The 15559-nt window shown below is 36.7% G+C and overlaps 1 protein-coding gene across 2 annotated transcripts; it reads left to right on the top strand.

Annotated features, from left to right (window-relative positions):
• The first annotated feature begins 1557 nt into the window (after positions 1 to 1557).
• Positions 1558 to 5298, top strand: LOC113358108 (pentatricopeptide repeat-containing protein At2g31400, chloroplastic-like). Of its 2 annotated transcripts, XM_026601634.1 has the most exons (4): positions 1560 to 3544; positions 3648 to 3864; positions 4434 to 4618; positions 4758 to 5298. In XM_026601634.1, the coding sequence occupies exons 1-4, from the start codon at positions 1611 to 1613 to the stop codon at positions 5020 to 5022; spliced, it is 2601 nt and encodes an 866-aa protein (XP_026457419.1). In that variant the 5' UTR covers positions 1560 to 1610; the 3' UTR covers positions 5023 to 5298. The 2 variants fall into 2 exon arrangements, with proteins under 2 accessions (XP_026457420.1, XP_026457419.1); XM_026601635.1 differs by lacking the exons at positions 4434 to 4618; positions 4758 to 5298 and adding an exon at positions 3947 to 4134 and having other exon boundaries at positions 1558 to 3544.
• The last annotated feature ends 10261 nt before the right edge of the window (positions 5299 to 15559 follow it).

Below are 15559 nucleotides of genomic sequence, written 5' to 3'. Positions count from 1 at the left end.
CAAGGGTCAGAGAGTATGTTTGATGGGATAGGTCAGCTACTGATCTCATGAAGGAGAGGAAACATCGGAGGTATGGGTTACTTGAATATATTGTGGAGCCGAAGACGACTCCAATTTAAGGTGGTGGTATTATAACACCCCGATTCCGCAGGTGCGGTTCGCGGTAGGAAAAAAAGTTCAAGTTTGTCATTTCTTAGAAAAAAAGAAAAACAAAAAATCTACAAGGCATTGGGGTATACCCAAATTTAAATGGACCTAGTGCTCTTGCTAAGGGGTGGTCAAAATTGATGATCTTACTTTAATACCCTTGAACTAATTAACTTAAAATTAAACCCTAAAATTAAAACTAAAAAACTATTAATCTTCCCTAATCTCTCTTCTCTAATCTCTCAGCTCTTTCACTTCATCTTCTTCCATTTCTTCCATCAACCGAAAATCTTGAACGTTGATTTTCCAAAAAAATGGTTGATTCTACCGGCGAAAAGAAGAATCTAAGTGATGTCTAAACTCAAACCCATCATTGTGTTGTGTGATTTGGTTGTTATATGATTGTTATATTAGGTCAGAAATCGAAAATTATGATTTCTGTGTCTTTAGTCGGCAAGGTCGTAACATGCATATCTTGCCGACTTTTCATAATAGCCATGGCGACTGTAAATATTTTCAACAGCCGGCAGAGTATTTTTTGAAGACCTTGCCGGCTAATACAGCCGGCAAGGTCGTAACATGCATATCTTGCCGACTTTTCATAATAGCCATGTCGAATGTAAATATTTTCAACAGCCGGCAGGGTATGTTTCAACAGCCGGGGGGTATTTTTTCAACAGCCGGCGGGTTTTTTATTTTTTTTGTAGACCTTGCCGATTATATTAGTCGTCTCTTGTGTGTCAAAAAAATAAAGTCGGCATTGCCTTCATTTGAATACCCTGCCGACCAAAGTTAGTCGGCATCACCTACCTTGCCGGCCAAATATAGTCGGCATGGTATTCATTCGTCGATCTTGCCGACTTTTCATACTTTCAGAATTGAAAGTGTTGATTTCTGATCTAATTTTGAGTATGATTTCATACAACAGCTTTGCAATCCCCTTTCTAGAAGTGTTTGGGGTAGTGTGCTTTCCTTTCTGTTACAAAATTTTTTCTCAAAACAAAATTTTTTCAATCAAAAAACTTCCCAAATAAGTTCAATCAAAAACAAAATTTCATAATCAAATTCATAATTTGAGAAGTTTTTTTTTTATAAACAAAATTTTATTAGCTTAATTAATCGAAACTCGATTAATTAAGCTAATCAGATTTTTTAGCGTTAATTAAACAAGGTATGTTAGCCATTTAGAAAATACATAATTAAGGAGTGGCTTCTTTTACTTTAAAATGACCTTGTTTTTATCTCATTAGGTATACCCAATTAATATGGGCATACCCTAATCAAGTCTGGAAAAATATCTTCTCTGAAAAATCTAAGGAACCAAAGTTGGCATTAGGTCTTAAACCCTTAAACCCACTCGCGCGTGGATATTTCATCGTCATGATAATCTATGTCCAAGATTCTCTGTATCCCTATCTACTAAAAAGGTAAAAAAAAGACTCTGTTCTCCTCTCTCTCTTCTAATGGCTTCTTCAACGCCACCTTCACTCACAGCTACAGCTAAACCCTATCATCATCAAAACCACCCTTATCCTCAAAGCCAACCTCAAAATCGTCATCAAAATCACAGATTTTCCCCAAGATTCAATCTTTCCAACTCTTCTACACCTAGAAATCATCATCATGCAACAACTAGAAACAACCCAAACCCCACTACTAGTTTATCATCATTGCCGCCATTACCACCATCAAAACCAGAGCTTGGTCTCGATTTCAGAGGTAAAAGATCAACACGTTTTGTATCAAAAATGCATTTTGGTAGACCTAAAACAGTCTCAGACAGTCGTCATACATCATTAGCTGAAGAAGTACTTCAACAAGTATTGAGATTTCAACATTCTAATGGTAAATCAATTGAAAATATTCTCTGGGGCAATGAGTTTAATCTTGGTGGTTCGGAGGATTATGTTTTTTTAATCCGTGAGCTTGGGAATCGCGGCGAGTGCTCCAAAGCTATGGCGTGCTTTGAGTTTGCTGTGAAACGAGAGCGGAAACGGAACGAACAAGGGAAATTAGCTAGTGCCATGATCAGTACACTGGGGAGGTTGGGGAGGGTAGATTTGGCAAAAGGAGTGTTTGATAAGGCAAAAGCAGAAGGGTATGGTAATACTGTTTATTCATTTTCTGCTTTGATTAGTGCTTATGGTAGGAATGGTTATTGTGAAGATGCTATTAAGGTGTTAGAATCGATGAAAACTTCGGGTTTGAAGCCTAATTCAGTTACTTATAATGCTGTTATTGATGCTTGTGGTAAAGGTGGTATGAATTTAGAACAAGCAACTGAAGTATTTGATGAAATGGTTGGGAATGGTGTGGTGCCTGATCGGATTACTTATAATTCGTTATTGGCTGTTTGTAGTCGTAGTGGGTTATGGGAAGAAGCGAGAAATTTGTTTACTGAGATGGTTTATAAAGGGATTGATAGAGATATCTTTACGTTTAATACGTTGTTGGACGCTGTTTGTAAAGCTGGTGAAATGGAATTAGCGTTTGAGATTATGAGAGAGATGTCTGAGAAGAAAGTTTGGCCTAATGTGGTAACGTATAGTACGATGGTTGATGGCTGTGCGAAAGCTGGGAAATTAGAGGAGGCGTTGAGTTTGTTTAATGAGATGAAGTTTGTTGGCATTAGTTTGGATCGGATGGCATATAATACGTTGGTTGCTATTTATGCGAGGTTAGGTGGATTTGATGAAGCTTTGGGTGTTTGTTTGGAAATGGAGAATGCTGGGATAAAGAAGGATTCTGTAACTTATAATGCATTGTTGGTTGGTTATGGAAAACGAGGGGAGTTTGATGAAGTTCAAAGATTGTTAGAAGAGATGAAGTTGGTTAATGTATCTCCTAATATCTTGACGTACTCGACTTTAATGGACGTGTACTCGAAAGGGGGCATGTATAAAGAGGCTATGGAGACATTTAGAGAGTTTAAGCAGGCAGGTATGAAAGCTGATGTTGTTCTGTATAGCTCGCTGATTGATGTGTTTTGCAAGAATGGTATGGTGGAGTTTGCTGTGTCTTTGCTTGATGAGATGACAACGGAAGGAATTCGACCTAATGTTGTCACTTATAATTCAATCATTGATGCCTTTGGAAGATCTGCTACGGCAAGACTTGAAGATGCTACGACTGATGAGATTGATCTGTCAGAATCTGAGCCGTCCACATGTATTGTCCTCACAAGTGTTCCTGAGAGTATTATAGGTTTCAGTGAAGGGGATAACCAGGTTATAAGGATCTTTCAGCAGCTAGCTGCTGAAAAAGAGAATCCATTGAAAGAGGGCAATATAAGAAATTCTCAAGAGATTTCCTGCATTCTGGGACTTTTTCGTAAGATGCGTGAACTGGACATTAAACCAAATGTTGTCACTTTCTCCGCCATTTTAAATGCTTGCAGGTAACTTTTTTAGTCCCTCTGGAAAAGAAAATTTTGGGTTTTGGTATTGTTGCATTCGAACTAGTTTTAACTTGGAATTTCCTTTTGGGATTCTCTTATCCAGTCGTTGTGGTTCATTTGAAGATGCTTCTGTGTTATTGGAGGAACTCCGGTTGCTTGACAATCAGGTCTACGGGGTTGCACACGGACTTCTGATGGGCAGCAACGAAGATGTTTGGATTCAAGCTCAATGTTTGTTCGATGAAGTCAGACGAATGGACTCTTCAACAGCATCTGCCTTTTACAATGCTCTAACTGACATGCTATGGCATTTCGGACAGGTGAATTGCTGAGTTCTTTGTTGGAGCTGATAAATGTTTAGCTGCTTTCCTAGCCTTTTTTCTTATTATGCAGTTTTGACGGGGTGACTGCGCGCCCTGTTCAGTTGTGGAGAATATATTTTCTATGGTAGAGAACTTCCAGCACTTAAATTCCAAGTGGTATTATGCTGTCTAATAGTTTCATGCAAACATTAACTGCTTAGACGCTCTAGTTGTCCTGCTACATAATCACTTAAATGCAAATTGTGAAGTCACGACTATTCTAGGTACTTTCTTTTTTGAGGAAATTTCGGATGTAATCGGTGAAAGTTGTTGAACTTATCTCGCTCCATGAATGAAGCACTGTATCAATAGATATGATATGTGGATGCTCGTGTATGTGATACTCTACGAGTAATAGCTATAACATGTGTGATTTGTTATAGTGGCCTTACAAATCCTTATGTTCTTGGTCCAAAGACTTACTTCAAATATTGTCTGATTGATGGCTTATGCTGATGTGTTAAGCGATGTATACTTCTATTCCTTGCATGGACTAATTCCGAAATCTGTCTAATATTTCCTTGCAGAAACAAGGGGCCCAAAGGGTCATGCTTGAAGGTAAAAATCGACAGGTATGGGAGAACACATGGTGTGATTCTTGCTTGGATTTGCACATGATGTCCTCCGGTGCTGCTCAGGCAATGGTTCATACGTGGTTGCTGAATATACGCTCTATTGTTTTTGAAGGCCGTGAATTGCCAAAGCTAGTAAGGTATGTATCAGCTCGATAAATAAGCAGAAAACCCATACTGTACATCAACTTGAATAATTTTACTCATTATTCGACACCCTTAAAAGAACCTGTTTGTGAACTTCCTCATTATTCTCAATTTAATCCTCTATCCATGCAGTATTTTGACTGGGTGGGGCAAACACAGCAAAGTAGTTGGTGATGGCACCCTCCGACGTGCAGTTGCAGCTCTTTTAACTGGAATAAGTGCACCATTTCACGTAGCTAAAGGCAATCTAGGGCGTTTTGTATCATCAGGGGCTATTTTTTCAGCTTGGTTAAGAGAATCTGGGACTTTGGAAGTCCTCATTCTCCAAGATGACAGGACTCATCCCGAAAATGTACAGTTGGATCGAATCCCAAATCTGCAAATGCTCAAGTTGTAGTTGTTTGGGGATACTAACTTTTTTGTTTTCCAATTGGTCTTTGCTTCTGCAGATCATGTTGGTAAGTGTAACCCACCCTTGTAATCTATATGTGCAAAAATGTTGAATAGACATTAGGCTTATGTCTACTCCTCTTTGTTGTTTGTCTACCTAACTTTATGTATGTCATTTCCATCTGCATCTTGTACTTTAGTCCATTTTCAGAGAACATGAGGAAATGGTGGCGGAGAAAAACTTTGTTGTAATATATTTAAATCCAGTTTTATCTTTTGCTTATGATAGTTGTGAAACATTTGGATAAGCATATCAGGGATGAAAGTATTGATACAGATCAAGTCGGAATGGCACGCACGCCGGATAAAATGCATTGATTGTTTCCAAAATCATTCCACAAGAGTGAGTCAGGTCAGCTGAAATCGATTTTGAAGATATTGCCAGATCGCCTCTGTACAACTACAGTTCGTGTGCCAAGACTTGTTGCAGTTCGCTTGAGCTTGAAAAACAGCCTAGCACATGATCCTTACTTTGTTAAGCTCTGATAGTTGTTTGTGTCTCCTTAAGCTCTGATAGTTGTTTGTGTCTCCTACAGCTTGTTACATTCTGTTTTTTTGTGGACATCGGTACAAATTATGCAAGTTACAAGATAGGATTCGACCTTTGCAAGTCTTGGGATATTTAGGCGAGAAATGACTCGTGTCTGGTCAAATGCTACATGATCATCATCAAATTTGGATTTACATGTGTTTGATTAATGGAATAATAAAATGAAGTATTAAAAGTAGAAAAGAGACCAATGACTTTCGGAAGTAGTTAAGAAAGGTACTCTCCAACTGTTATTCAACCACTTTTGTGAATAGCGCGTCGTGTACTCGTATTCCAAATAATACGGAAGAGAAAATTCAAAGACTTTTTGAATCCAAATGAAGCTCTCCCGCATATTACAAGAAAATTACAACCTCACTTTTAGAGCCCTAAAACATCCTTGGGTTCAATGAATTAAGTTTTCACGTGCGGTAAAAATAAGATTATTCAAAAGTTCTCTCCAATAGCTAAGCTTTTACTTTAAAATCCGGAATTTTTCCCATCTAACATAGATCGCTACTGTTCACAGGGCGACTAATGTCTCAATAAAACTTGATAAATATTTTCTCGCTAAAATAATCCTCGCTAAAATAATTATTTTTCTTGGTCGAAAAGTTATTATTTTAAAGAAGTTTTACGGTATTTACAGGAACAAGTTTCCGTATACTATTTTCTACATAAATATAAGTTACCAAAAAGTAAAAAGATCCTGTTATAAACCAAATTTATTTATGCTCTTCGCGTCTAAGTTTAGGGTTTACATATTTTGAACACCAAATCTTCTATCTATATAAATACAGGCTTAAACATTGTATTCGATACACATAATAATAGAATTCTTTCTCCTTCTTCCCCTTTATTTTGTGTCTTTCCTTTTCTATTTTCTAGTGTCACAATACGTCATCAACAACGTAGCTCCACCGACTAGGCTAAAGAAAAAAAAAAGCTTATGAGTTTTTTAAGCAAAAACCTTATGATATGCACGGGCGGTTGAAAAGAGAAGCCGCTTAACAAATTTTGTCGATTATTTTTAGCTTATTTAAATCTTTGCATATCGATTCTTACTCTCATTACTTATTTTGTTTCTAATGATCGATTTATTTAGTCAAAACGAGATATGATTCTCTTGGCTCTAACATTAAATTTTCTTCATGTTTGGCATGTACCCACTCACCACGATTGGATAGTTAGAGGTGTTCTTGAATCTTCTAATGCTTGTGGTGTATTAAATATTCCACCACTATGAAGTATGAACCGGAAACCAACTTCTAAGGTATGTTCTAATATGTGTCCATATTATTTTCTCACCGTGTATAATTTTATTTGTGCAAGACTTGCAATTGAAATCCATTGGTTAAGCTATGGTGTATATTTATGGAAACGGGTTATCGATTAAATTTGATTTCCATTCTTTTCTGTTTCTTCTTTTTATATAGAGAAAAGAAAAAGAAAATCCATCTTTGATGGTTTACGGTTTCTATTTCCTTTAATGAAATTGTAATCACCAAAAATTGGTGTTATCACAATATAATTACGTTTGCGGTAACAAATCACGTGCATGGTTGAAAAATCTCCGGCCGTCACATGTCTTGGTTAATTAGAAACGAACCACTAACCTCGAAATTCGCTTACAAACGTTCCAGTAATGATAACAATTATTGGAATATTAATGAAATTAAATCAAGTGATTGATTTTTTTTTGTTGGAAATGAGTGCCTAAATGCAGACTGATTCGATTAGTACTGATATTATTAGGTGTTTACTACTGTTATAAAATCATGAGTACCCTAGAATGAGAAAGAAATAAATAGAGAGAGCAAGGTGTTGAGATGGAGAGAGAAGGAGCGAAAAATACGCTCTACCTAGAGAGAAAGATTTTCATGGTTTCGGTGAATGCTAAGGAACTATTTCCAGAGGAGAAGAAACGCAATGGATTTAGATCTTGGATTCAATTTTCATCTGAGATTGCTTGCTGGTTAGTTGATGTGTTGGAGGAAGCTAGAGATCCCTACTGTGAGAGGAGGAGATGGCCGAATAGGGAAGAAGAATCTTCTTTTCTTTGTGAGATAAGAGAGAATGAAGCAGGAAGATACTTAAGAATTTCTAGGGTAAGAAAAGGTGATGGTAATCGATCTTATGCATTATTATACTAAGCGGAGATGCATGATATTATTGGGCGGTGCTCTGCAAGAAGATTCACAGACAATCGGGGGAGAATAATCTGCTAAGGAAAAGGATTCAGCTAATTCCAACAATCAATGATTTTGAATCGTCCTTACCAAAAAAACCAGTTCAACAAAAAACCTTTATGGGTTTGATTCGTGTGGAAGGTTTAATCAGATGGCAAAGGTTAGCAAGGGAAGTAAGATCCCAATTTGGATGGAAGTCTTTCATAGATTTTGAAATTATTGATGAACAGTCTGCAAAGGTGGTGTTGCAAAGAAGTTACTGGATTGAATTATGGAAGCCAAAGAATATTTTTGTGGATAATACATTAGTTCACATTTCTCAATTTAAGGAGAAGGAGTATCCAAATTCGAAAGATTCAATTGCAAACAAGACTGTTCCTCATCATCACATCATTCCAATACAAGCAATGATTAAGCTTAGCAAATGGCTCAAGATCCGGGGTATTCCACGCAGATTCTGGAGCTCTAAGATTTTCAGAAAAATTGGAGACTCATTGGGAGGATTAATTGAAATTTATACAAGTTTTTTGAAACCGAGTTCTGCAATTTCTTCAGAATAGCAGTCAGAGGAAACTTTGCTGACATTCCGGCGGTTCTGGTGGTACAAGAAGATGACCAAGAATGGGCAGTTTCGACTGAATGGGACTTCAATTTTGACCCCAAAAATAAGGCATCAATGCAGGAGTATTTGAAGCTAATTAATGAATTTGATCTTTGCCAGAAAATTCAAATTCAAATATTATATCTCCCGCTATTTTAGGGGCCAATCAGTTTCAAACCCAAGGATCGGAATCAGGCGAGTTAGCGCATTCTTTTCAAGGTACGGGCCCATTACTTGGATTGGGTAATAAGTCATCTGCGAATACTCGAAAGTTAATGATAAATTGCATACAAAAAGGAATGATCAGGGTGATGGTCATTTTTCTGTCTCTAGGGGTTTGGTTGACGTTGAGTTCAAAAAATCTTTAAAAAAAGAGGTTAATATAGATACTTTTGAGAATAAAGGTATGGGGTGTTGTTCTCATGGTGGAAATATTATCTCTACTGTCAATAAATTCCAACTTTTAGATGGTGATGGATATGAAGGGGAAGTTCCCAACCAATCTAGATTGGAGTTAATTGATAGTCTCTTGGCTGCAGAGGCTGATGGAAATCAAGATGTTGTTGGAGCAAAAGGGATGTCCACAGAGATTGGTTCTTTATCAAATTCTGTAGTTCAAAAGTCCCAAAGTAAAGATGGAAGTGCAGGGGAGTTCCCAACTTTACGGAGGAGATTTTTGATTCTTCTGCCATCCAAAGGTTTACTTCCTCAGCTCAGGATGACGACCTGCAATTGGTAGTGCATGAAAGATAATTGGATGTGATAAATGGAGAAAGGCTGAGTTCTCCAGTTGCGAATTTTTCTACTGGTTTATTCAAAGTGGTGGAGGAAAAAATTGTTATCAACCTGGGTGAGTTACATCATACAAATATTGACTCAAATGAGGTAATATACTCTACATCTAAGCTGGTGTTTGAATTATGCTGCAAGCTTGGCGGTATCACTGATAAAGATGAAACTAAGGCTAAAGATGGTATTGATGAAATACTCTTTAAGTATCGAGAAAGATACAATACTATTGCTGAGGGGAACAAGGTTGATGACAGTTGTGAGTCTGAAGAATATGAAACCTCTAAAGAGTCAAATGAGGAGTTGGAGGAGGTTAATTCAAGGGAGTTGATGGTTGTTGATGGGAACTAAAATCTTAGATTGGAATATTAGAGGATTGAATGCATATAATAAACAGGTGGTTGTCAAACATCTAATAGCAGCTCATAAATGTTTCATTTCCACAATCCAAGAAACTAAGATTCAGTCGTTCTCGTTTTGGTTTATAAGGAAGTTGTGGTATGACTCTGAGTTTGGTTTCGAATATATTCCATCACAAGGAACAGCTGGTAATAGTAATAGCATTCTGACTATTTGGGATTCTTCTAGATTTGAGCTGTTGGATAAAAGACTAGGATACAATTATATTTCCCGTCTTTTTAAGTATAAGGATAACAACTTCAAATTTATAATGACACATACTTATTCTCCTTGCGATTACAACTTGAGAGAGAATTTTTGGAATGACATTGCTGAGATTAAAAATTGGTCGCAGGAGACTTGGTGCTTTGTAGGAGATGTTAATTCAGTTAGAAGTGATGCAGAGAGGAATAAAGTTGGTGCCGATGTAAGGAATATGAATTTCCTTAATGACTTCATTACTGACCAAAAGCTAATTGATTTACCTCTTAATGACAGTTCTTTTACTTGGAGCAACAAGCAGGATGATCCCCTACTTTGTAGATTGGACAAATTTCTTATCTGTTCTTCATTTGATTCTAAGTTCATTAATGCAACTCAAATTGCATTGGTTAGAACCATCTCAGATCACAATGCGTTGTTACTTGACTTATCACCTTCAGTTAAGTTTACTTCAAGCTTTAAGATTGATAATAATTGGTTGCTTCATCCTGATTTCGTAAATTTAGTCGATATTTGGTGGAACGCTATGGAGTTTGAAGCCACACCCAGTTATGTGTTGTTTCGAAAATTGCAGAATCTGAAATTCTTTATTAAAAACTGGAGCATAACTACTTTTGGTAATATGAAAAAGGAGGAGCAGGACTTGAAGAAGAAGATACAGACGCTTAACCTGGCAGAGGAAACTGCTGCTCTTTCGGATACTCAATTAGAAGACAGGGCCAACTTACTAAAAAACCTAAACAATGTCAAAGTTACAAGATCTAGGAGCTCTTACCAAAGGGACAAAGTTAAGGGTTTTAAGGAGGGTGATAGGAATACCAGATATTTCAACCAAATAGGAAATGCTAAGAGGAAGAGAAATCTGATTTCCAAGCTAGAAGTTGCAGGGGTGGATGTTTTTAATCAGGAGGTCATTAAAAGGGAATTACATCAGTATTATTCAAATCTGTTTACTGTTGTCAATCCAGTCTCACCTACTTTTGAGAATATGGAATTTAGGAGATTAGAAGAGGCGCAAACAAGCTGGTTGGAGAGACCATTTGATGAGGAGGAGATCTTCAATGCTGTCAAGAAGTGTGGTACAAATAAAGCTCTGGGGCCAGATGGTTTTAATTTGGAGTTCTAAAGACTTGTTAGAATTCAATAAAGAAGGAGGTTATAAATGTTGTTGCAGAATTCTACTCAAAAGGGAAGCTGGACTGGAGATTAAACATGTCATTCTTGAAATTGATTCCCAAAAAAGAAGACTCAGCAACTCTAAAGGATTTTAGACCTTTGAGTCTAATTAGTAGTTTTTATAAAATTATTTCAAAGCTACTTACTGAAAGAATTAAGGTGGTGATTCCTTGTTTGATATCTAATGCACAGGGAGCAGCAAATTTTAGATGGCATTCTAATTGCCAACGAGTGCATTGATAGCAGGTTAAGACAGAAAAATCCAGGTTTATTGTGCAAAAAAGACATGGAAAAGGCATTTGATAATGTTAACTGGAATTCATTATTCTCTATTTTGAAGAAAAATAGTTTTGGTGAGAAGTGGATTAATTGGATTAGATGGTGTGTTACTGGAGCTCAGTTCTCTATTCTAGTTAACGGTAAAGCCACAAGTATTATTAATCCTTCTAAAGGCATAAGACAGGGAGACCCTTTATCCCCTTTTCTTTTTCTTCTTGTAGTGGAAGTGCTTTCAATTCTAGTTCCAGAGCAGGTATTTAAATAAAACAGGTAGAGTGGTTCTAATCAGATCAACTTTGGAAAGTGTAGCTGTTTACTTCATGTCTTTACACTATTTGCCAGTGGCTGTGGAGAAAAGATTAAACACTATATTGAGGAAATTCCTTTGGGGTGAGGATGACGGTAACAGGAAGATGACACAGGTAAATTGGATGAGAATTTGTACACCAAATAAAAAAGGTAGTTTGGGAATAAGAAACTTAAGATTGGTCAATAGATCTTTAAGAGCAAAATGGTTGGGAAGATACTGTAAAGAAAAACAAGCTTGGTGGAGAAAATTGATGTGTGAGAAGACTAGAGCTCATGAGAACGATCTAGTTCCTTCTCAGGTTGGTGACACAGTTGGAAGATGTTTGTGGTTCGATATTTTAAAAGCTAGCGAAGATTTTTTTGATGTAGCTTCAATACAGGTGAAGAATGGTGTATCGGTTAAGTTCTGGCACGATTGGTGGATTGAGAAGAAAGCTCTAAAAGACAAATATCCAAGACTGTACAGGATAAGTAGACAAAAGCTTTTCTCTGTGGCTGAAATGTATGAAGGGGGTTGTCTTTTTGCTTTCACAAGGGAGTTGGATCCGACATAATGTATCGATTTCTTGGAACTAAAGTTTGATATTAGGAACGTGGTGTTAAATAATGAGGAAGAGGATAATATACAGGGAGATTGGTCATCGAAAGTGATTTATAAATCACTTACAGATACGGAACAAGATTGGTAGTGTGCATCTATTTTGGCTAGTAAGTTTGCTCCACCTAAAGTTCTGTTTCTTATTTGGGCTGCGCTTCATCACTCGGTTCCAACAAGGAGTATGTTTCAAGGTAGAGGTGTAGAGATCAACTCAGATAGTTGTCTTTTATGTTCGAACTCAATAGAACATCTCTTTATTCATTGTGACTGGAGTAAACAATTATGGGATTTCTTCATATCCACACTGCACGCAAGGTGGGTGATGCCGCAAAGCTTTAAGAGTTTAATGTTGGGGTGGACTCTGCAATCCATATTTAAGAAGATTAAGCATATTTGGCATTTACTTCCCTTTTCCATCTGTTGGGAGATTTGGTTGGAGCGTAACAGGAGTGTTCATAGTGGGAGAGCAAAAACTCGAGATGAAGTTATATATACAATCAAAATGAATCTTTATCTATGGAGTACAGATACAAACATCTTTAGAAGTGATTCACCAATGGGAAGAAGTAATGTGTATGTAATAGGATTTTGTTTTCACTGATTCTTTGCCTGGCAGTGTCGCCTCTGTAAATATTGTACATACTTTTCTTTTTAATATATCCTTTCTTCTTCAAAAAAAAAAAAAAAAAACCTCCGGCCAGTTAATATTGGTATCTTTGTCAATTGGACAATGATCATATGATTTGCATTTGGTTTCTATTCTTCACATAAACAATTCTTTTACCACACAATGGATTTTTCATAGCAAACGATATTCTTTTCTCCCAGTCGTTGATAAGTTTTTGGTATATCGTTTTACCAATCATTATTAATTTTATCCATAAATTTCTCTATAATGAGATGTAAAATTGGCATTCTAAATATTTTTAGCCAATTTTGGTTATTGATTTCTATTTCTTTAAGGAAATCTTCGTCAACCAAAAAAAGTAGATTTTTCTCTACAAAGAATACGATAATTTCTTTATTTTTCTCAAAAGAAATTGGAATTAGATTTCTCTATGGATCCTAAAAGGATGAGATTGGTTATTACGTATTCAAAATTGCAAACATCAATGAGATGGACAATTGCTGCATTCCTGAGAGATATTTAGCAATATTTAGTTCTCTTCCTTGTATTATTCTCCAAAATTTGAAGTTTTTCCACTTGTAGTTGGAATTGTACGCTAAATATCAAGGGGTGCGCACCCAGCTTGTTAGCCTATATAATTGATTGTTGTCATATGCGTCAAAAATAATTTCACTTTCCTAAAGTATATGATAAGAAAGAGTTCGTTTCCACAGAGAGATAATTGTAGTTATTGTGTATCCAATTTCTTAAAGTAACTAATTAGGGGGATTTCTGATTTTTATGTAAGCAGTAAAAGTAAATCAAAAGCAAAGTAAATAGTAGATTATAATCAATGAGAGAAAGATATTGGTCAAGGAGTTCATCTTCTATCTTAAACATGTGCTTGCATACATGATTAGAATTACAATTTAATCTATTTTATTATCAAAAGCCTAGAGAATCAAGAGAGCAAGATAATCTATTAATTTTCCAAGTTCATCAACACACACATTAGAGCTGCGTATGCGAATTCTACCTAAAGAATAACCTAACGCCTTGCGCTAATGAAGTTCAATTCCTAGGAGCATTAAGTTTTGGAAATAGGCTAATCAATGCAATTGTCATACATTGCGCATGACAATTCGGACAAAGGTCAAACTCTACATATGATTACAAGAGTGTATCACTACAAACCGTAATCATATCATGCTCTTGTATTTAGGGTTATCGCTCGATGAAAAACCCTAAAAAAAACTATGGACAAGGATGCAAGTTCAATTAATTGGCCACTTAACTAACCAAACATCTAAGTCCTATCAAAATACATCAATCATGTGATTACTAAAACAATAGAGATTTGAACGATAATCAAGAGAGAAAATTAATGCATTAATCAAGCACAAGTTGTAGATATAGGACTACATCCTTAACCAATAATATTAAATTTAGCTACTCATAGATATGGAGTTCATCCTAATCAATAATCAAATAAAGAAGATGAAAAATAAATATGAAAGCAAACCCTAGTTGCGTAAACAAAAGCGGCTTTCCCCTTAGCTCCAAGAATAATATGTGATCTCAAAGTTGTAGAAAGACTTCTCTTTTATAGCTCCTTTTGTTCCAAAATTAGGTCCAAGTCTTCAAAGTCCATTAGATAAAAATCCACCAAGCCCATATGTGAGAAAAACCCATGTAGAAATTATCCCAAAAAATATGTCGCCGGAAAACTGGGCCCACCACCGGAAGTTGGCCGGAAAAGTGGCTGGAAAAGTATCTCAGGTGACCGGCAAAGTCCTCCCGGTCACCGGTCAACGGGTCAGCGGGGCCGGGTCAACTGAGTGAAATCGGGTCAAGCACCGAGTCATACCCAGTCATAGTGAGTCAAAGATGAGTCAGGGCATTGGCCTAGGCCATAGTCTTGCACAAGCCTGAGCTGTGTGTTGCACAATGATGGTGCATCACAACCTCAGTCCAGCCATGATGGCCCTGTATGTTGCACCATCTTCTTGCAATATCTTGTCCTGTAATCTTCAACTCATGTAGTTTCATTTCCCATTCACCATTTGATCCATGCCTTAATGCAACAACCATCAACACCTCATCCCTAGTTCAGGAAATTCTTTCAAATTACTTCAGCTGCACCATACTCTTTCAACTGCATTGCACTTCAGTTCAGCTGTAGCTGTTACTCACCACCAACAACACTTCCATCCTTCTCAGCTTCAGCTCAACAACTCCATAAGTAAACAACATCAACATTAGTTCTTAATCAAGGCCAACAACACGTTCTCTAGACTTCTCATCTCCATAATCTCGCCTGCAATCTGTGACATTAACTGCACCTAAACATACATCTATCTCCGCTTCAGTTGATGCAACACCAACCATCTCCAGCTGCAGCTGCCTCTTACTTCTCAAACCCACTTTATCTCTTCAATTTCTATTCATCACTAAAGCAGTCGTGCTTTTCAGACAAAAATTGCATCACTAAAGCCGACATACTTTTCAGACAGAGATGAAGAAATAAAAGCAAAGAATGAGAAATAATCCTCCTCCAACAGCATTTGCATCTTTTTGCCTTGCTCTTCTTCTTTTGTTCCAAATGACTCCAAAGTACCTAAACACTCAAAAACAAACATAAGATACATAATTTACAAGAAAAACTAAGCAAAGAAAGCATAAATACTATATATAAAATTAGGTGTTTTAGACACCTATCAAATTCCGCCACACTTAGACTTTGCTAGTCCTCGAGCAAATGAAACAAAATAATTCTACAACATACA

This window comes from Papaver somniferum, chromosome 3 (genome assembly GCF_003573695.1).
Source record: "Papaver somniferum cultivar HN1 chromosome 3, ASM357369v1, whole genome shotgun sequence".
NCBI classification, from domain to species: Eukaryota; Viridiplantae; Streptophyta; class Magnoliopsida; order Ranunculales; family Papaveraceae; genus Papaver; species Papaver somniferum.
This window is presented reverse-complemented; position numbering and strand designations above follow the sequence as displayed.